The sequence below is a fragment of the Argiope bruennichi genome, chromosome 11 (assembly GCF_947563725.1).
Source record: "Argiope bruennichi chromosome 11, qqArgBrue1.1, whole genome shotgun sequence".
Classification (NCBI taxonomy): domain Eukaryota; kingdom Metazoa; phylum Arthropoda; class Arachnida; order Araneae; family Araneidae; genus Argiope; species Argiope bruennichi.
In genome coordinates, this window is record NC_079161.1 from 40,390,637 (window position 1) to 40,418,467 (window position 27,831).

The 27,831-nt window shown below is 25.8% G+C and overlaps 1 protein-coding gene across 1 annotated transcript; it reads right to left on the reverse strand.

Annotated features, from left to right (window-relative positions):
- Window positions 1-531: 531 nt before the first annotated feature.
- LOC129957444 (protein adenylyltransferase SelO, mitochondrial-like) lies at window positions 532-27,831 on the reverse strand. Its single transcript, XM_056069762.1, has 14 exons — window positions 27,310-27,831; window positions 24,717-24,855; window positions 22,665-22,810; window positions 16,991-17,114; window positions 16,777-16,889; window positions 15,471-15,574; window positions 12,830-12,999; window positions 11,153-11,187; window positions 8,554-8,754; window positions 5,431-5,551; window positions 4,998-5,158; window positions 4,543-4,703; window positions 2,730-2,911; window positions 532-713 (listed from the first exon to the last, which is right to left on the reverse strand). Exons 1-13 carry the CDS (start codon window positions 27,720-27,722, stop codon window positions 2,808-2,810), a joined length of 1,992 nt encoding a protein of 663 aa, XP_055925737.1. The 5' UTR covers window positions 27,723-27,831; the 3' UTR covers window positions 532-713; window positions 2,730-2,807.

Sequence of the window (27,831 nt, forward strand, 5' to 3'; positions counted from 1 at the left end):
TTATTGTAACTAGATCTACTGATGAAAATTATCAATTCTTTTAATTACACAGTTATTATTAAAATCAATTTTTTAAATTGGTGCAAAAATTAATTTTATGCAACAACATTTCTAACGGCTCACACAGAAAAATGTCGAAATGCAGCTTCATTTTTAATAATTTAAATTTCTAAAAATCGTCCGTCCATTCCAATTCTTCAAAGTATATTTTTGCCAAATTTGATATTTCTAAGTCCATTTTTGTTTATTAATAGTACAGAAGAGATGAATAAGGATTTTCATTTTCTTAAATGTATATTTTGTTTGAAAGCTTTTTTTAGAATTGTGCATTCAGAGCATTTTGATCAAAATATTGTTGCTTTCACTGAATTAAGAAGATGTATATTAAAATCAGCAAATGCATGAATGAATCATAACTAAATAAAATACTTTATTCTTTACAAAAAGTAATATAGAAACATTTATTGATAAATTAGAAAAATATCTAACAAAAAATACTAGAATAATATTTATATAGTAACTATATTTACATTAAAAAAAAGAGATAATCACATGTTCGGTTTACAAGCGCATTACAAGCTCTTTATTTTCCTAATAACAAAGAGCCAAATGTTAAGATCTCCATTTCATCAGGCAGGCATTCTTCCATTTCTGGATTTTAAAATGCTACCGTCATATTAGAAATCTATATTCTCTTTGATCACAAATGAAATCTGAAAAAAAAAAGAGAGAAAGAAAGCTTTGAAACATGAAAAAATAGAGCTTGAAAAAAATAATCATGTTTCTTCAATCAATATCATCAAACATAAAAGTAAAAATTGAAATAACATCAATATCAGCAAATATTTCAATTTAAAAATAGAAATAACATGTACTAAAAGGAATTAACAGCTAATAATTTATATTTTCAAAATACAATAGCTGAATAATATCCATAAACTTGTCTAATAAAAATACAAAAGATTTCCACTAAGATTAACTGTGGACTAAGAGTTAGTTTCTAAATTTGTAGAGTTAAGCATACTTTTCACTAGAAAAAATGCTTTAACCAGATAAGTATATTCATATGTATGCACATCAATCAAAATATTCATTTAGGTATCTAATAAAAATGAAATCTTATTTGCTTTATTCTACTTTTTTGCAAAATTTACTATGCAACTATTTGTATTGTGTAAAAGCATCATGGTTTGATTTAAAAATGGGGGGCCTTGTGTAACTTTAAAACTAAATTCTGCAGTTAACCAGTTAAATGATGTAAAAAATTGTATTTTATGTTAATTCTTCTAATAAATGAATTGCTGAAAAAATTACTACATCTAAATTTATATTCAGTGCAACATATCAATTTAATGAAATCTTCTAGATATATTAACATTTAAAACAAATGAAGTTCCACTCTTCTAATACTAAAACTGACTGAGTAATGGAGCTAACTATTTTGGATGATTTCAAACAATTTTAATGGCCACTTAGAGGAATGCTCATCAATAATGGATGGCACTAAATGACTTAAAATATTTTGCTTATTAACTAGATCAGTTTTGGTCACAGGTGAATGAAACTTTTTTTTTTGGTTTGAAATGTTAATACGCCAAGCAGATTAATATGATTAAAAAAACCATATAAAAATGTAAATTTATTTTTTCCCCAGCGATTCATTTATTGATTGAAACAACAGAAAATATGATTCTTTATGTCATTCAGAGCATTTTTTTTTTAAAATTGGAAATATATGCACATTTCTGATAGTTTAGAAGTCAGCTGTTGAAATGTGATTACAGAAGACATCTTTTATGAATTTTTCCAATACAAACCTTATTCAATTTAAGTAATGATAAGAATCTTGCTTGTCTTCATTGGAAGAGGAACGAAAATGTAAATAATATTAATGAGATTCCTATAGTAACTAATGCATATTCATCACAAAATGACACATATTTTTTAAAAATATTTTTTCAATTGGAAAAATATGTGCATCTCTAACAATTAAGAAGTTAGCTTTTGGGATACAATTATAATATATACCTTTTATGAATTTTTCCACCACAAAATTCTTTCAATTTAAATAATAATTAAAAACTTGTTTGCTTTCTTTGGGAGAGGAACAAAAATGTATTAAGAATATTAATAAGATTTCTGTAGTAATTAATGCATTTTCACCACAAAATGAATTTTATTATTGCGACATGACCAAGATGCAAAGTGACTTTTAAGATTTAATTCAGTCAACATTTCATTCATTAATTTCAGTTAATGATAAAAAAGTATGCATTAAGGTAGAAAATCTTTTTTTAAAATTTCAAAAATGTTCAAGACTTAAAATTTGTTTCAACATTCTTTGCTTTTCATCTGTTTTCGCCTCAATGTTTAAAAATCTTGTTAAATCATTCAGTTGCTCTTTATTTTTCATTTTTTTTTCTTCCTTTTTGAAACAGATTGTAGAAATTTCATGAACAATCAATAAACTACAACAAACACTGGTTAGAGACAACAACAAGTTTCAATTCACACAATAATGCATGCCTAGAATAGATTCTTTAATATTTTCTTCTAACATCTGTTTATTTATTTATTATCTTTTTATGATTTAAAATAAACAAAATAATAACAGGGGCATGATTTAAACAAAAGATTGTTCATGATAGACACTGAGTAACAGATATGTTACATTATAAATAAGTTTAGCAAAAATAATATTATGCAGATAAATAAAGAAATAAACCTACACATTCTTAAAGCTCTTGCAATATAAATATATATCAATACATGTCACTGATCATCAAAAATCAGTGACATTATGAAGATCAGGTAACTCTGAGGGAAAACGCTGAGCTCGGAGGCTTATCATAAATATCATGGCATGGTGAATCCTTTGAAACTTCACATGACTCTGTGGTTGAATGAGAATCTAAATGAGAGAATTGTACATTGATCAATCATATTTTGCAATCGAGTGCTAAGCATTTTTCAGAAATATTTTGAAATCTCAAAATGCAGCAATTTTAAAATTTAAAACAGTGGTAAAAAATAATATTTAGGAATATTTAAATAGAGTTCAATTTATTTCTAGTGGCATACATATATATGTAAATTAAAAATCAATATTAATGATGGAAAAAATTGTGAAACTAATAATAAATAATGCATTAATTTGCTCATTAGAGGATAAATCAATGTGAATTGTAAATTAACAAATTAATGGAAATTAATAACAACAAGTTGTCTGTTCAATTCACATGTATTTTATATTTTCTCTCTTCTTTTCATATGTTTAAAAGTATTTTTTTTATTTACTACAGTCTACTTTTGTTTTTTACTTTATTTGCTATTTCTATAGTTGTAATTTTTTGTTATATATACATATATAAGGATATTTTAAATTCTAATTTAATCCAACAATAGATTATTTTGTTGATATAAAATTCAAAGAGTTTTCAACGTTTTATCAAATATTTAATCACGTGATTTTTATCCATTTTTGAAAGCTAATTATGAAGGGTTCTCTTTAATATTTGTGTAATTTATTAGATGAATAAAAAAAGAGAAGTTACAGTACCATAAAAGTTAGGATATAGATGAACCAGGCAATTATGATTTTAATAAAGCTATTTTATTATTTGACTGGTTTTCATTAGCAAAGTTTATGCACAATAAGTAGAGCATATATAAAATATTATAATGATACAGTTTTAATGTCTATGATATTCTGGTGGTTTAAAATAATTGTTGTTGGAAATCAAGGATATGAAGTTATATCTACAAGATTTAATTAAAATTAACTATAACAAAAATCGAAAAAGAACCAAAGGGTTATTATAGGTGAATAGTCAATAATAAATGAAAAAATAAAAGCTTTAGCTATAATAAATAATTTTGAGTATTAAGTCAATAATTTTAATGATGCTGCATAATAATACACAAAATGAAGAAAATGATCCTGAAACATTTGGATTTTAAAATAATATATATTTTGAAAATTTTAAAAATTACACTTTGCTAAAGATGGCTTTGTTATCATACTTAAATAAACTTTATGTTAATGTTTCAACTGTTTTGTGCTGGTCTTTTCTCTAATACATAAAAAAAAGCAACCATATTTATTTCCTTGATTATGCATGCAAAATTTAATTTCCAAAATTTCAAAAAAATGTGTTACTAAGTAAAATGCTGAAATCTGTTATTAAGGTTTAATTCTTATAAATGGAATACCACAATTCAATTCTAAATGGGCCCAAATAATTAGGAAAAATATTAATATCTCTTCTAATATACACTATTTACTACCACAATTTAATTAATTATATGTACAAAATTTAATATTATTGAAAACTTACTTGTCAGAAAGTAAAAATTAAACTAATATTTCATCCCACTGAGCTTTTCAAGAATAAATACTTAACTACTGTATTCTTTGTTATTTAATTGTTTTGCTATTAATACATAAGATGTAAGAAAATTGTAGAGAAAATTGTCGCAGTTATACAAAGGATATGTTTTATCTTTCTATAATTATGTCAGTAAATGATAATTCAAATTTACCTTCTTCAGTTTGCATATTAGCTAAATTTTGCTTTATTGCTTCAGAGTAACATTGATCGTATGGATTTTCTAATATTTTAACCAATCTCCGTACTGAAGAATAATCTCCTTTTTCAGCTTTTTCAATGGCTTCTTGGGCAATGTAATTACGCAAGATAAACCTATATATTCAAAGAAAATGCACATTTAAAATTAGATGCATAGAGATATAAGAAAATATAGAATACACACAGGGATATAAATGAACTTTTAAAAAAATAAGTAAATATTTCTTTTACATTAAATGTTAGGAAAGTAATTATTGACATTAGGAAATATAATTCTGATTAAAGAAAAAAAATCATCAAATTCTGGAAGAGAGAGAGAGAGAGAGAGAGATAAAGTTTAAATACTTTTCATATTATTGATTTTTTTAAAGTATTAAATCAAACCATGGATTAAATAATCAAACATACCTTGGATTGTTATTCTTCATGATATTTAATCTTTCTTTATTGTAACTTAGGGCATCACCAGCATAAGCTTCTTTATCTTTCTCTAATCTTACTCTATAATTATTTAACCACTTATCCCATATACGTTGATCATTTGCAATTTTACTTTCTTCTGTCATGCCCTAATAAAAAAGAAGAATCGTAGAAAAAGATTACAAATATCATAAAAACATAAAAAGAATTTAAAAAAAACAATTTAATCTTTTTTTCCTTCTTTTGTTTGCTGTTATTGATAAAAATAGGACTTTATATTCCGAGAAAGCAAAATTTCTGCCATGCATTAAATTTTAAATCTTAATTTAAAAATTGTAGTAAATTATCTTACATCTGACAGATTAATATAAAATAAATTATTCATTCACAAAACACATAGCAGTTATTTGTCGCAGTTTACCTCTAAATCCTTTGCCTTCTGTAACTGAGACAAAACTCTTTTTATAGCTAGACCTGCTCGACCAAGCTGTGCAATGAATTCTGGATTGCCATTTGCTATAGCTAAGAATGTTTGCAGTTGACTAAAATGAGAAACATTTAACCATGCATTCAAAATGAAAATGAACAACAATAATTTAGCTATTACAGTAGACTCCCGATAATCCGCGGGCGGATTATCCGCGCCTGCCACACTAAGTTTTTTTTTGCTTCCAAGCAAAGAGAAAATGCTTCCAAAACAAGAAGCAAACACAAATGACTGATTTCTTCAAAAAGGTGTAGTTTTACAGTTATACTTTTGTAATTACATAATACATTACAGTATTAAAACAGTACATATGTATTAATTTTTCTGTGTATCCTTGACGCTTCTCGTAAGTACAAAGTACTTTTCTGTTTTCATGAACAAAATGCATTTTAGGTTAGTTTTGAGTGATATACAAAAATATTAAGCGTTAGTTAAACATTTCATGCTGTTTATTTTACGTTTTATTGTACATAAAACGATTTTTCAAAGTTGGAATGACTGTTTTCTCTTTTGCTATTCCCGTTTTTAGCTTTTTCCGAATTATCCGCGATTTTTGTTATCCGCGGCGGCCGCGCCACCCGATTCCGCGGATAATCGGGAGTGTACTGTATATACAGGGTGGTTAAAATTCAAGTTCCACTTTGAAATGATCATAAAATGAAAACTACTGGGCCAAATGTTATCAAACTTGGTAATAGTTTAAGAAAGGTCATGGGTATTACTTTTTCACTAAAAAAAAAAAAAAAGTTTAAAAACTCACCACCGGGGGGGGGGGGCATTCAATATTGTAAAAAAAAAAAAAAAAAAAAAAAGGGACAGGAAGACATCAGTTTACAACATGTTTAATCGTTTCTGAAATGTGTTACAAAGCCTGTTCAATGTGGCGTACACTATTTTATGAAAGCACGTTATATCTTATGCACATATTACTGCATCCTTAATAACTCTTAGAATATCAGGTGGAATGTTACGCACATGTCGGTGTATCGTGTCTTTTCATACAGTGCCATTTTCCACATTGTGGTGAGTTTTTAATTGTCTAATTATTATTTTTTTGGGCGGAAATTCCGTTATTTCCATGATTACCTTTAAACTATTACCAAGTTTGATAACATTTGTTCCAGCAGTTTTCTTTTTATGACCATTTCAAAGTGGAACTTTAATATTTATATATGTATAATTTATTTTTATAGTAAGGAATATACATAATTATGAAACAATTCATTTTTAAGATTTTTTAATATCATAAAAAAAAGCATTTTATAAATATAATAAATCAGAACCCTTGAGAAAGTACTTTAATATACTTGTAGAAAGTTCTGAATGATTAAGATCAATTATAAAGCCAGACATTCACAATAACTTTCATGCCATTGAAGTGGTAACCATCCTAAATTAATGCAGTGATGGTACTCCAAAATCTAATAACAATGAAAAAAAAAAGTCAGAAATGGCATGGCAAGTAGGATATTCAAACTATGCTAATTTTCACTTATGTATGTGCAAATAGTTCAAAAGGCAATTAGGTATGATGGAAAGAGAAATCCATTGAGCCATTTAGATATGGCTCTCAACAAATACAAGTAGGAAGAGAGAAGCTGGCAAAGCAATCAATGCAGGGCTAAGAATAAAGATGGTGCAGAGTTATTGTGGATAACAACCTTAAAATGGATAGGAGAAAAAAATGAAACGAAATGCTATCACTCCATTGGTGTAGTATTAGGAGACAGTTGCTACAGAGAGGCAAATGTATTGCTTAAGACATATCTGCAATTTATTTATTTATTGCATATAATTATTGCATTTGAAATTATTAAGCATTTGAGATATTTTTTTCATTTGCTAAGAGATAGCTTGAGTGCTATTTCTAAAATATAATTTACAATAATCATATCATTTATAAAATGTACAGCAAGCAGACCTTAAAGTATAACATAATTATGGTAGGTTGAAATATAACTAATACATTTTATATTTTATTTAAAATTAGAACTTGTGTTCATTTATTTTTCTCTATACTTGTAGGAATTTCCATAATAACACTTTTCTTCAAATAGTTTTACACAGAATTGAGAAAAGTAAAAATGAGATTCGTTATGGACATTTAATGATAGGAAAATTGGCTCTCAAATCAAGCACAGACAAATCAGATTTAGTAATCCCATAACAGAGTAATTGTGGAAACACAGTTGAGCTGTAAGCTTCTACAATCATGCACAATTATTATGATTTGATGCTATAGTGAAACTGAACTATGCATAACAGCAAAAGCATCTGAAGTATGCAAAATGATAAGACATATTTGTTCTAACAGCATAACAATCCTAAGCTGAATATTGCTCAGCCTTTAAGAAAATGTAATAATCAAGAATTTGTTATGTTACACCCATCAATTACATTCAACCAAATACTGCTAATTTGTAATACCATTTACTTCAATGTTCATGTACATATATTAATAAAACAACACCTGGGTTCTAAAGAAAACATTAAAAAACCATTATTAAATTGTGAAAAAAAATTGTATATTTTTTAAGCATAAAATCCATTTAAAATCTGAAAAATAGCTAATGATTTAACTTGCAAAGGAACATTCATTAAATATAAAAAAATTATTATAAAAAAATATGGTTTATGTATTTGCTAAAAAGAACTCACAATGCCCTAATGCATAAAAAGTATTATATTGTAAATGTTTGTTTGAAAACAAAATGAATGTTCTTTTACCAACTAAATATTTTATTAATTTTAAATCAGAAAATGACAAAAAAAAAGTTAATCTCCCCCAAAAAATTAATATTAATTTTTCTGTTTAAATTACACAAATTTTATTTATAATGAAATACCTTTATATATATAAGAAAAATATTTTGCACTAGCAAATAAAAATCTTAATTCCAGTGTTTCAACTTTTATCATTTTTGCATTTCTCATGCAATAACAATACACATATTGTATCTCTGAATTGGAAATTATTAAACTAAAAACTCAAGAAAACTAAACTCAATACATAAGCAGTTCAGAAGGACAAAAAAATGAGTAAATTTATATACGTACGCTGGATTTAAATTAGGTTGGCATGTAGATAACAGAACTTCAAGTGGATAACAGTTTTCAATAATTTTCTGTTTGACAAGATCAAAAGAGTTTGAAAGTCTGTTAGCATCAGATGAGTCAACAAGTAAGAGGCTTAGAAAGGTGTTTGTAAAATCTGCACCTGAATTTTCCATTCCATTAAACAATTCCTGGATAAGTTTCCTGAATAAACCACAAGAACAAACACTTCAGATTAAAAGTTTTCAAACACAGCTAAATTAAATTTATAAATGAAATCAATAACAAATTTACTGAAATGAATTTAAATGTAATACAAAATAAAGAATTATTAATAAAATGTGTGGATTTTATATATTCTGAAGTATTTTTAACGAGTAGAGAAAAAAAAATGAATTTTAGTTTCTCATTCACAATAAAATCTTACAATATAAATAACACATTAAAATTAAAAATTTCAATCCACTATCATAACATAATCATCATGGCATCAATTCTAAGTGTTGTATTGAACTAATTCAAACTAAAAAGACACAATACAGTGGTTTTATTGATTTAGCACAATAAAATCTGTTAAGTTCAAAATGTCTTCCTACTGGTGTGACACAAAAGTTTTAGGAAGCAGGGATGACAGCTCATATGTTGTTCTAACCATCTAACTATGATTCAAAATTACAATGTCAAAATAGCCATCAAGAAGTTTTAAAGTGGAATATAAAAATAACCAACAAAAATTAATGAACACAAAAACAGATATTATCAAATGATTATAATCTGTGCTGATTATTTGGAAAATGCAGCAAAAACAATGAACTTTAATCCCACACCGGAGGAGGTTCCATGGCAATTAAAATTAAAAGGTCATTCATTTTTTATTTTATTTTTTTGCATTTTAAAAATTATTTAGCACATCCTTATTTAGTGGTACTTCAAAAATTTTACTGCTGAGCCCATAGTACAAATTCCAGTTTGGTAAAGGAATAATATTACAGTGAGAGCATGCAACAAAAATGCAACCGTAAAACTCCTAACAACTTTCACACATGGTCAATCTGACTGACCCTGATGACTCATTTCTATGATGAGTGGCAAAGTTCTATGGCACTTCCTTCACATATTTGAAAACTATTATGCTGAATTATTGACCCATTACATAGGTGGAAAGAATGTTTAAAGCTAAATAGTTTGAAAAAGAAATTGATATATCTTTCACTAACCCTTATGTTTGATAGCTTTAAAAGAAATAAATCGTTAAAGCTTTTCTTATTGTGATGCTACACAACAGAAACACTTTAAAATTAAATACCCTGATCTATAAAAGTCACCCAATATGAAATAAGCATATTTAATATGTACATTTTTTATCAAATGTGTTTAATGTTTTTTTTTTATCTTTTTATTTTGAAAAAATATTTTAGCCCTCTCAAAGAATTTTTGCACCCAAGTACCCTTTAATGGAAATGGTCAGTCCAGATAGTAATATTCATAGTATCGCAATAGATGCTAATAACATTTCATAATGACTTTCATGAAATATCTTAATTTTTTAAAGACAAAAAAAAGCCATTCAAGGTTATAACAGAGACTTGAAATAAGTCTAATTAAAGCCCATTTATGAACATAAATATTCTGCTGTTATAAATGATAATAATGTAATTAATCTTTCTATTAAAGCAATTTAAAACATTCTAATTAAAAAGATAAACTAATTACCATTAGATATTACAACTCCATTTTGACACCTAACTAGTTTGTATTCAACAATGGTTGTTTTTAACTTTTGCTAAACTTCTTACATGTAATTTTGATGTTTATATTTCCCTAAAAAATGTTTTTAATCATCAAACTGTGATATATATTACAACTGTATTATTTTAATAATTTTAAATTTGATATATGCATTTTATATATGAATTAACCTAATGGAGTTCTCATGAGATATTCTTAAAATGCAATCTATTGTCTAACTGCACTGTCTTTTGTGACATTGCAATATAAGGCTGCAGGGATAATAAATTTTTTTTTTCAGCTTTCAACAATGAAAGAAAATCCCTTAATGAAATATTTAATGAAGTAGTGAAATAGTTATAATTTCATTGCAATAATAAAATGTGGTTTTGAATGCTATGCAAATATGCATAAATATATTCAAGTTTAAAATTCTGAAAAAAATTGCATGAAGAATAAGTTGTTTCATTAAAAAGATAAATTTTTCAATTTTAAAACATTGCTAAAATTATTTTTAAAAAATAATATTTCCAAAAAAAAAAAAAAAAAAACTGTGTAAAAATGTATATTTTTTGATTAATTAAAATTTTAATCAAATTTAAAAAACAAAACTTTTGAGTTGAAAATCTTCATAAATTTGTACTAAGTTTGTTCAAATGCTCTGTCTTGTACAGTGCCAAAACATACACAAATAATAGTAATATAAAAAAATCTTTACATGCAAGCAACAAATAATACATATCAAATAAAAATGTCTTTTTAAAATAAATACATTATTACTAAAAACAACAAAATTAATGACCTTGTTATGAAAAATAAAATTTATTCTCAAAGAAGTGGAGAATATATTCTATAACAACAACAAAATACTCACTCATCTTCAGGATCAGCAGTTGCAATTAAACCAAGCTGTAAAAATAAAGGAAATGTTTTTAATTATAAGTAAATGTATTTTAGCATCTTATTATATGATATTAGTTATGTTTATATAAAAAAATGGGAAAACTTATTATAAGGATAATTTATTTGGAGAATTTAATTTGAAAATAAAAAAAAAACTCATAGAATTAAATTGGGATAATTTATTTCCTTTCTAATATGCTACTTAAATATCTCAAAAATCCACAGGAAGTTTCCTTATCTCAGAAAGAAAATTCACTTCATTATTTTTGACATTTACATGACATTCAAATATAAATATATTCTGGAAAGATAATTTTAAGAAATGGCCTCATTTACATGTAAGTAGTTGGGTAACAAAACAATATGAATGTCTAAAAAAACCTCAATTTTTGATAGATATTCACATTATTGTGTACCTAAAAATTAAATACATGTAAATGAAATCACTTTTTACAATAAAATTTGGAACGCTTTTCGATGAAATTACAGAGATGGAAATAAACTTTTTCAACTTGGAAGCGATATAGTATCATTCCTTAAAATAAACTATTATTGTTCCAGAAAACATCTACAACACATAGCTATCTCTGAAATCCTTATAACTAAAACAGATGGAAACAAATTCCAAAAGACCATTTTAAGCAAGAAAGAAATTTATAAAATGTTTGTGACAGCCAATAATTCTGCCTGGCAATATTAGTGATGCTAAGCCTAAAGTTTGGTTCTTATAGCAAATATAACAAATCATGTAGTCTGGTAAACAGCAGCTTGTATTATTTCTGTCAACTGCGAAGTAACTATTCCAACATCTGGAGTAAACTAATCTGAAGTATGGAATGTAAATTAAATGACAATCATTATGACAACAATGATTTGGGAACAATGGTTGAGTCTTAATGGCCCTGGTATAACTTCTCCCATAGGAGCAATACTGTATCATCAGAGTACAAGTAACTTAACTTCATACCATTACTTTAAACAATAGGGAAAAAGCACATTACTTTAAACAATAGAGAAACTACCATACCACAAGTTTCTCTTCACCATTTTGAGATGCTTTTAGCAAGGGATATTTTAAACAAGCTTCTCATTTACATTTCAAATACTAATAAATAAATACGATTACAAAAAATAATTAATGCGTTATAAAAAAATATGAAAATTGAAAAGGAAACAATATTAGTCGTAAAATACATATTTATAGCTATCAAATATATATTACAAAAATTTCAAAACCCTTTTAATTGCATCTCAATAATGCCCATCAAAAGAAAATACATTCATACAAAATCAACCTAAAAAAATGGTCATATTTTAATTTTTGAATTGTAAATAATAATTTCATAACAAACTATCTTAAATCGGAGAATACATACTCAGACAATAATATTTTTTAAAAAAGATATTTCTAGCCTTTATAATATTGGCATAATCATAATAAAATAATGATTTAAAATTTTATTGATGGTCAATGGTTGCTGTTTTATGAAATGTTTCAGAACAGTTTTCATACCATAAAAACTTTTAACCATTTAAAAATATCTGTAATAAAGATTTTATCATTTGTAATTTAAAATTTCTATTCAGAGATATAAATATTGTGGTAGAAACATAATCAGAATTCAAACGACAAAAAATGCATGCTTACTTTGGACCTCATTTTAGTTAAATAGGTTTTTTGAAATTCATCTTCATAAAGTTCCAATATTGGGGCAGACACATCCAATGGTAAAGCATGCTGAATTGCTTCTGCAAATTTCTGAAGATTCCATAGACATATTTCAGGTTGCTTAATAAATGAATAACGACCTCCATCATCTAAAATTAACAAATATTTCTTTGCTAATAAACAACTATAATAAATATAACAAACATTTTAAAAGATACTATATTTCAAAAAAATAAATAAAGATTCATACAGCCCAGTATCTATAAAAAGAACTAAATTTCACAATAACTTAATTATGTCAGTTAGAAAGATTGGAAATACTGATTATTCTAAAACAGTGAGTGTTAAAAATTATTATTATTGCCAATCTTTTAAAATGAAACAAAGAACTGTTATAAATATTTTTTTTACCTTACAAAATTTAATTCTCAATTTTTTTTACTATAAATAATTCATTCTCTAAACATTTTGTGTCAGTTAGCAACAACAAGGTCAAGTATATCTATAACTAATCCTAAATAAAAGAAAAGAAAGAATAATTCAATCTTAAAATGGCTACTCACAGTTTAAACAGATAAAACAATCAGCAGAAATTTGTTATTTATCTTAATCTCCCCCTATACTTCCTTTTCTAATATATAATGAAGATTTAAACTATTCTTTTTAGTGTTAATCTCACAATTACAAAAAATAAAAATTAATAGTTTATTTTAATAATAATTATTATCAAATTAATTACCCTATTCCTATCTTTAATATATATATATATATATATATATATATATATATATATATATGCCTGTTTGTTGGTACTCAATAAACCATTGGCATTACCAAATTTGGTACTAATATATTTCGAAGAAAAGAACTGTGCATCATGGTTCTTTTAAAAAAAAATTTTTAAATATTAAAAATGAAATAAAACTCTGGCAGTTCTCCACATGTCTCTCAAAAATATCACTGCGTGAAAATTAATACTACACCAACTTAGAATTTAAAATTTACCTTTTCAATTTTTAAAAAAAAAACTTTTTTTGCTTACTTTCATCTATTTTTTATAATTTTTTTTAAAATATTGAACACAACAATATTTTTTGCTGTTGAAATGAAATCATATTTCCATTATTTCATCAAAATTTTAATTATGCAATTTTTTTTTATTTTTAAAATTTGAAAAAAAAAAAGAATTTATTCTATTGATATCTTAAATTCAAAAATGCTTTTCTCCCTTCCACTCTCTTTCTCATTACAGCTCCATTTTACATAAAAGCAAATAAGACAAACAATTTTCTGTCAGTGTTTTTCTCCAATGAACATAAATTGTTTTGACTGAGTGATTTGGACATGATTTAGACATGTTTTGTGCTTATTTTTAAATTTAAAAATCATCATAAAATATACATTACAAAAATACAATCTGAATAATTTTGAATAGTAAATATTGGATGGCTCATATTCTACTTTATAAAATTTAAATGAGGCAATTCTCTGTGAATTTAAAAAGATTCTTATTCCTTTATTCTTTCTACTGAATGGGAATAACAATTGTTTTAGAAGCAGCAGATAATAATTTTTTTATTTGCCTATTTTTTAAATGCTTCTGCCTATTCCTGTCAAATTACTTTATGCATGTATAAATATATCACCACTCAGTTAGTTTTAAGTTTTGCTTTCATACTTTGTACTATCTACATGCTGTCAACTTTTCAAAGTGCAAAATTTAATTAAACACTCAATTACTAAGAAATTAATCAAAAATTTGCTGCTTTCCTGTAGTAACTTCAAAGTAATTAATCCTACAAGGAATATTTTATACTATTTTGTATTTAAATGCCATTTCAATTCAAAATTTTAATTTTCCAATTATGCTTAGTTTCCTTAATGTGCAATTTTAATTTTCATTAATTTTTGAAAATAGCATGAATAATTCAATAGAAATACGATTTTGAAATGTGAAAATTTATAAATACTCCAAATGTATCCAATGGTACCAATTTGAAATATTCTATGTCTATTTTTCTTATATTTCTGATTTAAATATTTTTGGCAACATTTTTTATTGGTTTCAAAAGAATTCATTAATTTATTTATTAAAAATAAAATGGCAAATGATAAAAAAAAAACTTTGTACACACTATAATATTTTAAATACAACAAACTTTTGATTTAAAAATTCATTACTTAAAAAGTGTTTGTTTTTATAGACATTTTGGAATTCCATGGAGGTGCTAATATTAAACAGACTCTTATTTTTCTGTACACAAGGCATAATTAAAATTTTGCACATACTACAACTAGAGCCTACCATTAATGAATAAATTGAAGGCTTCAAATGAAATTTTGTGATAGTCAATTAAACCATATGAACTTCATTTATAAAAAGCATAAAAATTTCATTGTAAGAAATACTGTATTTTTCACCAAATAAGTACTAAATGCAATAAAAAAAAAGAACTATAATGATGAATAATGAACAATAAATCCCTTTCAAAATAGTTTTAAAACAATACTATTTATTCATACTGTGTTGTACTGTGCAAATTGTTAAATGAGAACAACGTATGTAAGAAAATAGATAACTTTTAGATAATCTTTCAATGACAATACATATAAATCTTACCAGAAGCATTACAGATATGATTAGGATCATACATGTCTAAGAATCCAAAAGGACCATAATCAATTGTCAAACCAAGAATACTCATATTATCGGTATTCAACACTCTAAAAGAAAATTGGAACATTTTTTAAAATAAATTCAAATACTATTTTATATGTTTTAAATACTATTTTATAACATTATTAATTACAATAAATTAGTTTACAGTCATCTCCAAGTTACATAATACTTATATTAAATACATACTTATATAAATTATTCAATATTTACTATAAATTTACAGATATTTAAAACAATTTACAAATGCTGAGAGTTACAAAAGGCAAGTACTCAAAAACCTTTTTCTGATTCAAATACTACATTTAAAATCCAAAGCCCTGTTCTGAATTAAAGGATTATTTTTTAAAAAAGATTTTGCGAACTAATTACTCTAAGAAAGTAAATAAGAAATATAGTACAAAAAAGAAAACCTAATATGAAAAGCATTAAAGAGTTAACATTAATGTAATGTTAATGCGTCAACATATTTAATTTTTCATCAGACAACTGGATTTACCCATATTATTTGAAATATTCAATAGAATTAATTTAATATCCTACAGATATTCTTACCATGATTTTATAGATAGTTGATTTGTTTGATTTACATCAACAAATTTGAATAACATAAAAGGAAATTTACATAAAAATTTATAGGTTGCCTTATTTATATAGCTTGGGGAATGACTGCATAGCTAATTATAACCTATAAAATATTCAATTTATGACATAATATAAAAAAGGTTTTTTTAAAACTAAAATAAACAAAAATTTTAAAAATATTTTTTGAACATTTCCATATTCAACTATTTTTCTTAAGATAAAATTATATGTAATATCAATAATAATGAATTTAGATCATGCATGAATGTGTTTGCACATGGGTAAATGCATATATGCCAGTATATGAGACATTAATCTCTTAACTAAAAAACTTCATCAAATTTCCCATGAAAAGAAGTTTTTTTTTAAGCATTATTTGAGAATAAATAACATCTTTTGTTTAAAGACACACACACTATATTAATTTGATAAAAGGTTAAATTTGGTAACAGGTTAAATAAATAAATGGACAGTTGATTCATAACATATTTACAGAATAAAATAATCATAATTTTATTAAAAGATGTTATTAATAAATGATTTTGTAGAACACTTTTTATATCCAAAACATATATTGAACATATGCAATTGAAATCACAATTAAATATTCTGTAAATAATTCAGCAAAATTTTAATTAAAAATTAAACAACTATAATATCATACCCATGGCAAAATCCAACGGATTGCCACAATGCAACAAGTCGAGCAGTACGAAGGACAACTTCTTTGAAAAAATCAGAATATTTTTGTATTGCATCACTTGAATTTTGATGGATCTATAAAATATAATACTTAAAATAAATGATTTTTTTTAAGAATCTAATGGTATTTTTTTATTGTTGTTGTTAAAAACAAATATGCAATTGAATAAACAAACCCCAGGATAAAATGTTTCAATAACATAATCAAGCAGAGAATATAAAATTTCATATCTTCCTACACTTGGACCAACTTTTCCTGTAATTGGATCCACAGTTTTGAAAATTTCAAACGAACCAAATCTGAAATGTAGAAAAGATCTTAATAATAAATTTTAATGTGTTTTAGATCAATCAATTTGAATAAAAGCATAATTTCAATAATGATATCCATAATTACAACATTAACTATACAATAAAACAATCATTTTTTAAAGAGATAGATCTAGTGATAATTTAAATGCTTTCACTTAATAAGAAACTAACACTATATTTTTTATAATAAAAAAATTAATTTTGAGATTTAGAATAAGCAATTTTTTTTATTCAAATTTTTCAGATTAGAGAAACTACAATATATATAACCAGGGTCGCCGCGTGGGTATTAGGCGCTCTTGTTCAAATTGAAATTTGGCGCCCCTTTATGGGGTTCTGTTACACTCTTATAAAGTGTGACAAATTATATGTGAAATACTCTTTTAAAGTATTCAAAATTTGACTTTCAAACTGAAAAGCTTTAAAATTATAATATTAAAACACATATGTCTTATTGTTTTTTTTATTATTATTTTATAAATTTTAAAAACAAAAACGATGATAAAACATTTTTTAAGTAAAATATAAAAATTAGAAAATATATTCAAATATTGATTTTACTAGCTTTAGCAGCTACAAACGCTCGTATCAATTCCTTTATATTTAATTTATCCAAAATTTCGCTCTCTATGGATATAATTGACAAGTCCGATAATCTCTCCTGCACCATGGTAGATCGCATGTAGTTTCTTTTTTATAATTTTAAGTTTTGAAAAACTTTGTTCTGCAGTAGCCACCGAAACTGGGAGGGTTAAAGAAATCCGTAAAGCTATTGCAACATTTAGAAATGTATCGGTAAGATTGTTTTCATAAATATAATTTAAAACATCGAAGAGATTTTATTTCTTCGAACAAATTTAATCCATCAATGTCCTTTTCATTAACATTTTTAGTATCCGTTAATTTTTGTTCTAATTCTTTACAATATTTTAAAATTTCATTATCACTCCAGTTTTTTAAATTAGGTATATAGTGTACTACCTTGAAGTAATTGTACTGTTCTTTTTTCATTGACTGAATCTTTCAGTAATTGAAGAAATAGCAGTGTCTAATATTATATTGTAAAATTCAACTTTACATTTTTGTCATGGATTGTTGATTGGTTCTTCGGTTTGTTTATCTTGAAATAGTTTCTTTTTAAACCTGTTTCGACTTAGTGGAAAATCAGTATCCACCTCCAAATCATCAGCAACGATACTTGCATTGGCAATTACATGTTCATACGCTTCGTCTGATCTACGATTATTTAGTTCTGATATAAGATTTTGTAAATTGTCAGTCACGATTTGTAAATCACATTTAGAATTTTGCATTATTTTATTTACCACATTTACTAAATTTAAAATATCGTGCCAGATGTTGATGGAACAAATGAATTTAAATGAGGAAACCTTCTGAATCAAATTTTTTGCTTGAGTTCTTGATTCCATGTCTCTTGTTTGATATTCTTGAATATTTATTAACGCTCTCAAAATTCCCTTCAAATCGTTTTTCAACAGTCTTAAAGCTTGAATTCTATTTTCCCGTCTGCTGTTGGAGAGTGGCTTTAAAGTTAGATTTTCAACATATTGTTGCAAAATAGACCAACGTTTAACGGATGAAGAAAAGTAGTTGTAAAGCTCCTGCATTACTTTCAAAGAAATTAACTATTTCGAAGGAAATTTTAGCTTCATCATTTACAACTAAATTTAGAGAAAGGACAGAGCAGGGGATATAGAGTGTCCTCGAATTATTTTCAATATATATATATATTTTTGCAATCCTTTGTGCTTTCCTCTCATATTACCACCATTATCGTAAGATTGGCCTCATGAATCTGATAAATTTAGTTGTAACAATTTTAAATGTCCATTTCTGAATTCAAACAGACCCTGTCCAGTAGTGTCGTCGACAGATTGAAATCCTAAAAAATGTTTTTCAGTTTGAGCTTTATTGGTTATCGAATTACAACAGTGAACTGTTCGGTATGACTGACATCAGATGTAGTATCCAGAATTAGTGAGTAATATTGTGACGATTTAATCATATGTAATAAATGCTTTTTAATTCCTTCTGAAATAATGCTTATAATTTCATTTTGAATTTGATCCCCTAAGTAACGAGCAGTGTTCTTCTTTTGAGATGTTTGAATTTTGTGGAGATGTTCAGCGATTATTGGATCTAATTTCAACCAACTTCAAAAAATTTCCATTATCACTATGATACAACTCTTTCGAAGAAGCTCTAAATGCAAAACATTGCCGGTCTAAATATTGAATTAAATAAATAAGCCATTCAATAACCTATTGCCAGTAAATCTTTTCTGCATAATAAATTCTTTGTTGAGCTGCATCCATGGTACATAAATTAAGCAAAGATATTTTCAGTTCACTGCATTTTGAACTATGTTTAAGGTGAGGTGCACTGCTTTCATGTGTTTTGAAAATGTGTGTTAAATGTGCCCAATCATTACATCCATCCTTAATAAGCTGTGAATGTTTCTCACTGAATTGTTTACATGGGAAGCAAAAAACTGCGTTTTGGGAATTTGAATATACTAAATAATTTCTAAATACTTTTTCTCCATTCAGTAATATTCTATAATAGAACGATTCTGAAAACTTTCTGCCAGAATTATCTCTCTGAAAATGTTTGATTATCAAGCGGAGAGGGCCATTTTTAATTAAATAATCTCCAATTTTTATGGAAATTGTATCAGGTCAGGTAGCTGGATCGTTTAATTCAAAGTCAAAAATCTTCGTTTTGAGATATTATGTTATTACCAGGCGAATTTTCTACATCAACATCTAAGTTTTCTATTGGTACAATCGTGGTTTCTTCTTGATCATATTCTGATGAGTTTACATTTTGAGATAAATTTTCATTATGAAATTCCAAATCAGATGTTGATGGTCCTGGTTCAATTGCTCATCCGTCTAATTTTATTGTGCGTCTGAGATATTTATTTAGAGATCCCGTCAGTTTCTGATCAGCTTTCTTCCGTTGCAATTTCCTTTTTCTATTTTGTGTTCCAGACTTCTTTTTTTGAGAACATGTTTCTAAAAAAATATTTATTGCACTAAATAAAAAAAAATTTAATTTTCATTCCATTTACAAAATGCCTCGTATGATTTTCTCTCAATATATTATTGGAAAGTCGAAACCCCATTTATGTCATTTGCTACTAAATAAAGATTCAGATAAAGAAACTAATTTGACTGAAAATTTAGATTTTTTTTTTTCGGAAAATTTATTTCTGAGAATTTAGTATGAAATTGTTTCTTCTTTCTGCTGATTCAAAATAGTTAAGTAAATTAAACCAATATTAATACAAATTATTAAAAAGCATTTGTTATAAGTAATTGAAATGTTGAAAACATCTCAGGTACATAATAATTCTAAACTTTTAATGAAAAAGAGCTATAATCATTAGTAATTTTTTTTAGTATTTTTTTCGATTATTTGGAAATTGTAATTGTATATCAGAAATAGATAAATCAAATTCTGCCCAATTAAGGGTAAGATTTATCTGGGTTTTATAGAGATAAATAAAAAGTTGCTCTTTGAATTATTTTGTTAATTTGAAAGATAAAAGTTTTTCTTAATGAGTTGTTTCTTTTTATGAATCTTTACTGCTATGAAAATAATACTAATGATATATTTAGATTGTTCACTTATCTTTAAATAATAATCATGTTTTTCGGAGCAATTATAAACAAAGAAGGATTTGAGAACAATTAATCACAGTACTTTGCTTGTGAAGCTATTCGCAAAGTGTACACACTGTATAAGCAGCGACTACGTATATGATTAGAAATAAGGCTTTTCCCTGTTAATTCAAGGGCACACATGCACAATGGCGCCGCCACCATCTTTCCAAAAAAAAAAAAAAGCTAACTAAACAACGATGTTGAGCTGCAACAGCTTCACAGCACATAAAGAATAAATATATGCCGATACAAAACATTCCCAATTCCTGTTGTTACATGTTAAAAATTCTTAGATTTTTAACACGTTCCGTGTGGTTGCGCGAACTCCACAAGGAACGTGTTTTTATTGTTCGTATCGGCAATCAAATTTTGTTTTACACAAACGGAAACAAAAGAAAAATAAAATATCCTTTTATTGTCTAGAAAACATAAAACGCGCAAAATTGCAAGTGTATAACTAACAACTTTTTTTTAAGTAACATTAAATTAAAAAACTATAAGTAATATAAATTTTGGCACCCCCCCTGGCCCAGTCGCCCTTGTGCAGTGAACAATTTTGCCACCCCCACGCGGCGGCCCTGCATATAACATGTCACTTTTATTGTATACTGGGTGACGCCATACGAAGCATTGGCAATCTACAGTTAAATCTTCGGAATTAAAAAAATATGTGTATTGTAAACTAATATACAATGTTCTCAGTAGTAAAAATATGGGTGTGGATTTCAATATCATATATATTTAAAACTTTTCAGTTGTACACATTCTTGGATATTCTTCAAAATTCAAAAAAAATCCACAATAAGCAATAATGGAAATAAAACATATATTTTTCTTTAACTTAATGTTTCTAACACTTCCCTTTCTAACACTGCCTATTTCCTTTTTTCCAACTTAATACACACTTTCAGAAACTTTGAAAAACAAGATTTTAAAAGATCCATATACAATTGTCCAAATTTTATTCAACAAAACTAACAATGCTGACTCTGGTCTTTACTTACAGCTACTGAGAAGGCTAATCAATCAAGAAAATGTTTATATCAGAAGACATTTCAGACATATAACATCATGAAAACATTTTTTATATATATTTTTTAGTATATATCACTTTTTTAATAAAGTGCAAGACAAAATCTGCACACCTAAGTTAGTTTTAAACAATTATATTCCATGATGTTCACCTAATCTTGTGAACTGTTCATTCAAAAATTATTAGATATTAGTATGACATATAGTGAATTCTTTGTTGTAACTTAATTTTTTGCAAGGAAAAGTTGATTTACATCCAAATAAATTAATGATATATATATATATATATATATGAAACAGAGATTAAGTTCTTTTCCCCCACCACATCTTAAGCATGTAATACACTGTTTGAAATATACTGTAAAAATAATTTGCAAATTTTTGCATTACGTTTTATAGTAAGTGCTGAAGCACTGTGTCAACAATACAAATAAGAATCATCCTTCCATAATTCTATAAGTCCATTAAAGTTAATTAATATCAACAGAAAATCTGACTACATTTAGATTTCATTCTACAGGCATAAAGTTCAATCAAATTCAAAGAGGGGAAGAAAAAAGAAAAGAAAAAGGCTTAATTTTTAATTTATTTGTATGGAATTAACATGGACATATGGAGTTAAATTTTCACTGTTCTCCTCTAATATATCCATTATCAAGTCAATATACATATACTTGAAAATTATAATCAACTACAATAGTAATAAAAATCACGAATAATAATGAAGTACAAGGAATTTGAAGTTGTAAAAGTATCATTGTAATCTTAATACAATGAAAATATGCACTCAAATGAATTTAATAAATGAAATAAATACCTAATAAAAGAAGGAGCAATGCGCAAAACTATAGTACAAAATTCTTCTTTCGGATGGTTATCATAAAATATGTCCCTTATTACTTTAGAATCCGAAGTGATGCATGTTCCAGCTCTAGTTGTTGGTATGCCCAAGAAATGCATAGCCTAATAGGATAAAAAATTTCACACTGAAAATTAATTTGTTTGATTTTAGAAAGAAATCAAAATAGTATTATTATTCTGTAAGACAATATATATATATATAATTTTTGTGTAAGAGGAAAATATAAATTTGTACAAAAGTAGAACAGTTAAATTAACTCAAAAATAATTAATCAATTTCTATTTTGTTCTGAATATAGCATTCTAACATAATCAGAACAATTATATCCACAAGAATTAAAATGAAGATTTTAAAATACTTTTTCAGTAAATGATTGGTATAGACAAAAATAAAGAAAAAAATTTTTTTGACAATCACTAAATATATAAAGATAACCAAAATTTCTATATATATATATATACTCTACACTTTCATGGTATATGAAACAAGTGGGGCATGATAAATAGATGCTACAATAAAAATTTCTATGCTAGTTATAAAAAAAAAAAAAAAAAAAACCCTAAATTTTGTCAAAATTATGTCCAATAAATAAAGAAAAAATTATTTTATTTTAAATTTTATTTGAAAACTTTGTATATTACAAAATAGATAAAAACTGGACACAATAATGTTTTTTAACTCACAAAAGTATTGCCTGTTTGAAAAAAAATAATTATAGCATACCAGCCTATGAGGATAAAATAATTATATAAAAACTGGTCCAAAACTTAAAAATTATTTACACATCTATTTTTGCACCTCTCTCACTCAAACAGGAGTTTCTAACCTTAGGTAAAACATACTCCTGGGGAGACACAGCAGAATGTAATGTTGATAACAGCAAAAAATGATAAACATAAAGGATTAAAATAAAACAAAAAAATATCACAGAATTTTTTCCCCAGATTTGTACTAAGAGTAGAAGTTATGCAAATTGTAAGAAAAATTACTTGGTGGCATTGGAAAAAAGAACTCAAAATTAAAACAATTATTTAACATTTTTCAAAAAAAATTATCGATAGAACATATTAATGCTATAATATTTTTATTATAATGTATAATAACAAATATTGCAGTACACTTGACACAGACTTGTGCATTTGTCTTTATATGAATCTAATTTTATAAAACTCAGATCCAGGAAACACACTCAAGGATTATATTGAAACTACCTTTGACCTAAATGCTGAATTATTGCCATGAATAAATGTCAGCATCCATCAGAGGTTAATGTTAATCATTTTAATGCTCCTTTTTTCATATATTAGAATATAGAAAATAAACACAAAACATAGAACAAAATAAGAACTAGAAAATAAATTCTACTAATGTTGTAAAGTTAATTTGAGTTGCTTAACCTTTATATAAGTTCTCAATATTATTAATAAAAATTTATAAACACAAATGGATGGTGTTGGGAGAGAGGGTGCTCAATAATCAAAGAACATGGGATGATATAAAGGTTAGAATTATTCCTCTGATGGAAAAGTTGACTGCCTATGCTAATCCAATGCTAAAATTTTATCAAAAATTATTTTATCAAATAGTAATTGTTCAATTTACTATCAAAATAAATGAAAACGGAGATCAAATCTCTATTATAAATATTGATAACTAGGCCTTATTTTAAAATATGTCAGAGGAAATTTCAAAAACTTAAAACTAAATAGAGAATTTTATTAGTGGCATAGATAATAAAATATGATGCAATCCATTTGTTTTAGTACTCTTAAAATATTTAAAAAATTAATAATCAACCATGTTGTACATGGCAGATTTACAACCTGTTATATCCTATGGCAGCATCACATTACAAACACATATCATTTAAAAAATGATTTTTAAATATTAGGCAAATCCAATAAATATAAGATATAAAGGGTACAAGAAATATAATCACATATTTTAACATGCTGAAAAGCAAGTTAATATTTTCTTAAATAACAGGTCACAGTTTCAAATTATTACCTCACTGCATAAAAATTCTCGAATACTAGATCTCAGTACTTTCCTGCCATCAGCAGTTCTAGAATATGGAGTTAAACCAGCACCTTTTAATTGAATTTCCCATCTTTCATTCTTTTTATTAATTATTTCACCAAGATATCTAAAGAAAAATTATCAAAAATTAAAATGTATGCTGAATATATTTTGAATAATGACATCTATCTAATGATATCATCATGCTTAAAATAAGGTAACTCCATACTAAAAATTAATTCCACTTTTAGTCCTATTCTGAATAATTATTATTTCAATCCCAATATTAAAAAACAGAAAACAATAATTATGATTTGAAACATTTATGCATCCAAATAATTTCAGGGAATTTCCATACTAGTTATAAATTTGAATTATTTTTTAATACGGAATTGTAAATTTGAAAAGCAAAAATTCTATAATTCAATTCATGAATCAGATATTTCACAATATGAAAGACATTAACTTCATCAGTTGCATGATCAATTTTCAATGTATATATTTAAGTATAAAAAATATTAAATATATTTTAATTATTGATTTATAATATTAAATATATATGAATAACAATTAAATATGGTTTAATTGTTGATTTAAGTAGCATAAATAATCATTAATAACAAATTGAAAGCTATTTGTGTATTATTTTATTTTAGAACCAAAGCAACAATTAACAAGGATTTATGAATGAGTTGTGCCATAAAAATTAATCTTCATAACTATCTTAAGAGCATATTGTTTTCAACAGGTTGCCATGTTCATGTTTTTCATGCCCAGATAATCAGATTTAAAAATCTTAAAGGTACGTAGAATTAAAAAAAAAAAAAAAAGATAAACAAAAGTACATATAACTAAACAAATTTTAATTTATTTTACAACCTTTGGGTAAATAAAGCCTGATTCGTTCATCTATTTTAATATCTTTTGATATATTTTACTTCTTTTCTTCTTTTTTTTTTTTGCTAATATATCACCCAATTTATCTCATCTTTTTATTTGAAAATCTACTATTTAAATTCCAAGATATTAAAAAATCAAGGAATAGTGAAAAAACTACTCTAAGAAAGTAAATTTCCAATTTTAAAACCATTCTATTAACATGTTATTATAGAACATAAGAACAGTTTGTTTCTTTTTATGACTTAATTCAAAGTATAAAATTAAAAGGCATCCAGAAATAAATTTTCATAAATACTACTGTGTGTATTCATATATTATCAGGAGTCATTGCTTGTTCCGTGGGCTTGAAGTGTTACAGAATACCTGACATTTATTTATTAAGATTTCAATGGAGTTATGTAATTATAGATAGAAAGTATTCATTAAATGCAGTCTCAAAGTAAAATTTCTTTGAAATCTACATATTCTTCAAAATCTCAATTAAGTCAAAAGACAGAACTGTTTAAACTCCATCTCAAAATAGTTAAAAAATCATTTAGTGCATTCAATGAACAAATAGAGAAAAATATCTAAATAATCAAACAGAGAGAATCATTGGTTTATACATCTGAATCAAGGATTATAAAACTTGACAAAGTATCCATAACAATGATGTTTTCCTTTATCTATCATCATAAAATGTTTCTTCTAACTTCATTTTTAAAAATTATTTCATTTTAAAATTCATGTAAAGAAAACAGTTTCAAATGCATTATTTAAATATCTATTTATTTCTTTTATTATAAATTATTGTTTCGTGAGACAAGTAGTTGTTTTTCAGACTAATTACCAATTCTATAATAAAGTTGATTAGATCCACATTAATTTACCCTTTTTTAGAAATTAAAATGTAGAGATTTTTAGCTAATTTCCAACAGAGAAAATAAAAATTGCATTTATTGGAAGATAAAACTTTAATAATTTGTAGTTCAGATTACTTCTGATTTGATAAACCAGCACTAAAATCAATAGTTGTAACTTACTACATATCATTAGATAAATTAATTTACAGTAGTTGCATATGAGTTGGATTAACACTGAGTCATAATTGATGCAACTCATGATGAATTAATGCATGACTCTCTTATTGTGTAAAGATATTAATTTTTTAACATCATTAACTGCAAGCCATTTGCAAACTTTTAGCTTAGCCACATGCCATTGCCAAACACAGATTAACGTATCTTTGGCAATTATTTAATCCTGTAATTGCAAAGGACATGAAATTTTGGGTGATTTTTTATAGCAAATAATTAGTGGCATGGTGTATACAAATACCAATTATTTAGATGCCATTCATCCTGCACAAATTTTCTCATGGGTTATGCACATCACAAGTAGAATTTTTTGAAATTGTATTTTTTATTAACTTTAATGCAGTTTTCTTATTGGAAATATATTTCTGATATCAATGAAATTCAAATAAAAAAACATTTTTATTTAACGAGCAATAACGTTAGCACAAAATTAAAGATAATTTTATTGATTATTGCAACTTTTTCTCACAAAGAAACAAATGGAAGGAATATAAAAAATTACAGAATAGAAAAATCAATAAAACTATTATAAAGAAATAGTTATATAAAATTTATTATTTTTAAAATATATAAGAATCGACCAAAAAATTACAGAATTAACGCACATTGCTGCACCATCACCCAATTGACCAGCAAAGTATCCAAACTGGTGTCCGCAATAACAATGAGCAGCAGGTTCAGATCCAGGTAGAATTTTATTCCCTGAAAAGTATTCTACTAATTCTTCGAGTTCTGATTCATTCGCAGTTATATCCAAAAGAGATAAAGCCGAAGATGAATATGCAACTAGTTTTGGGTTTTTTACTGGTGTTGGATTTACTTTAGAAAAACATGCACCATTGACTGTTCTAACATAATTTCTATCAATTGGATCTATCGGTAATTTTCGTAAAGCCAGGTTATCAAATTTTAATGCATCAAAATTCGACATTGTATCATTAGAAGTATGTTTATGTACAAAATGTAAAGAATATTTCTTCAGATATCTTTCAATTTCAAAAAAAATCGATCTCCTCATCACATAGAAAGAGATAAAAGGACTAAATGCATGTAAACAATGGTTAAGTAATCACTTCCCACCTCCCCTGTAGGTCATATTTTAAACATGCTCGTTTGTTTTATTTGCA

What these genes read in the sequence shown, in the direction of transcription:
- LOC129957444 (XM_056069762.1), bottom strand. Translation starts at nt 27,722, where the DNA reads ATGAGGAGATCGATTTTTTTTGAAATTGAAAGATATCTGAAGAAATAT. An exon ending in GAGAATTTTTATGCAGTGAG is followed by an intron (nt 22,811 to 24,716) that starts GTAATAATTTGA and finishes TTATCCTATTAG; the next exon opens with GCTATGCATTTCTTGGGCAT. An exon ending in ATTGCTCCTTCTTTTATTAG is followed by an intron (nt 17,115 to 22,664) that starts GTATTTATTTCA and finishes TCTACATTTCAG; the next exon opens with ATTTGGTTCGTTTGAAATTT.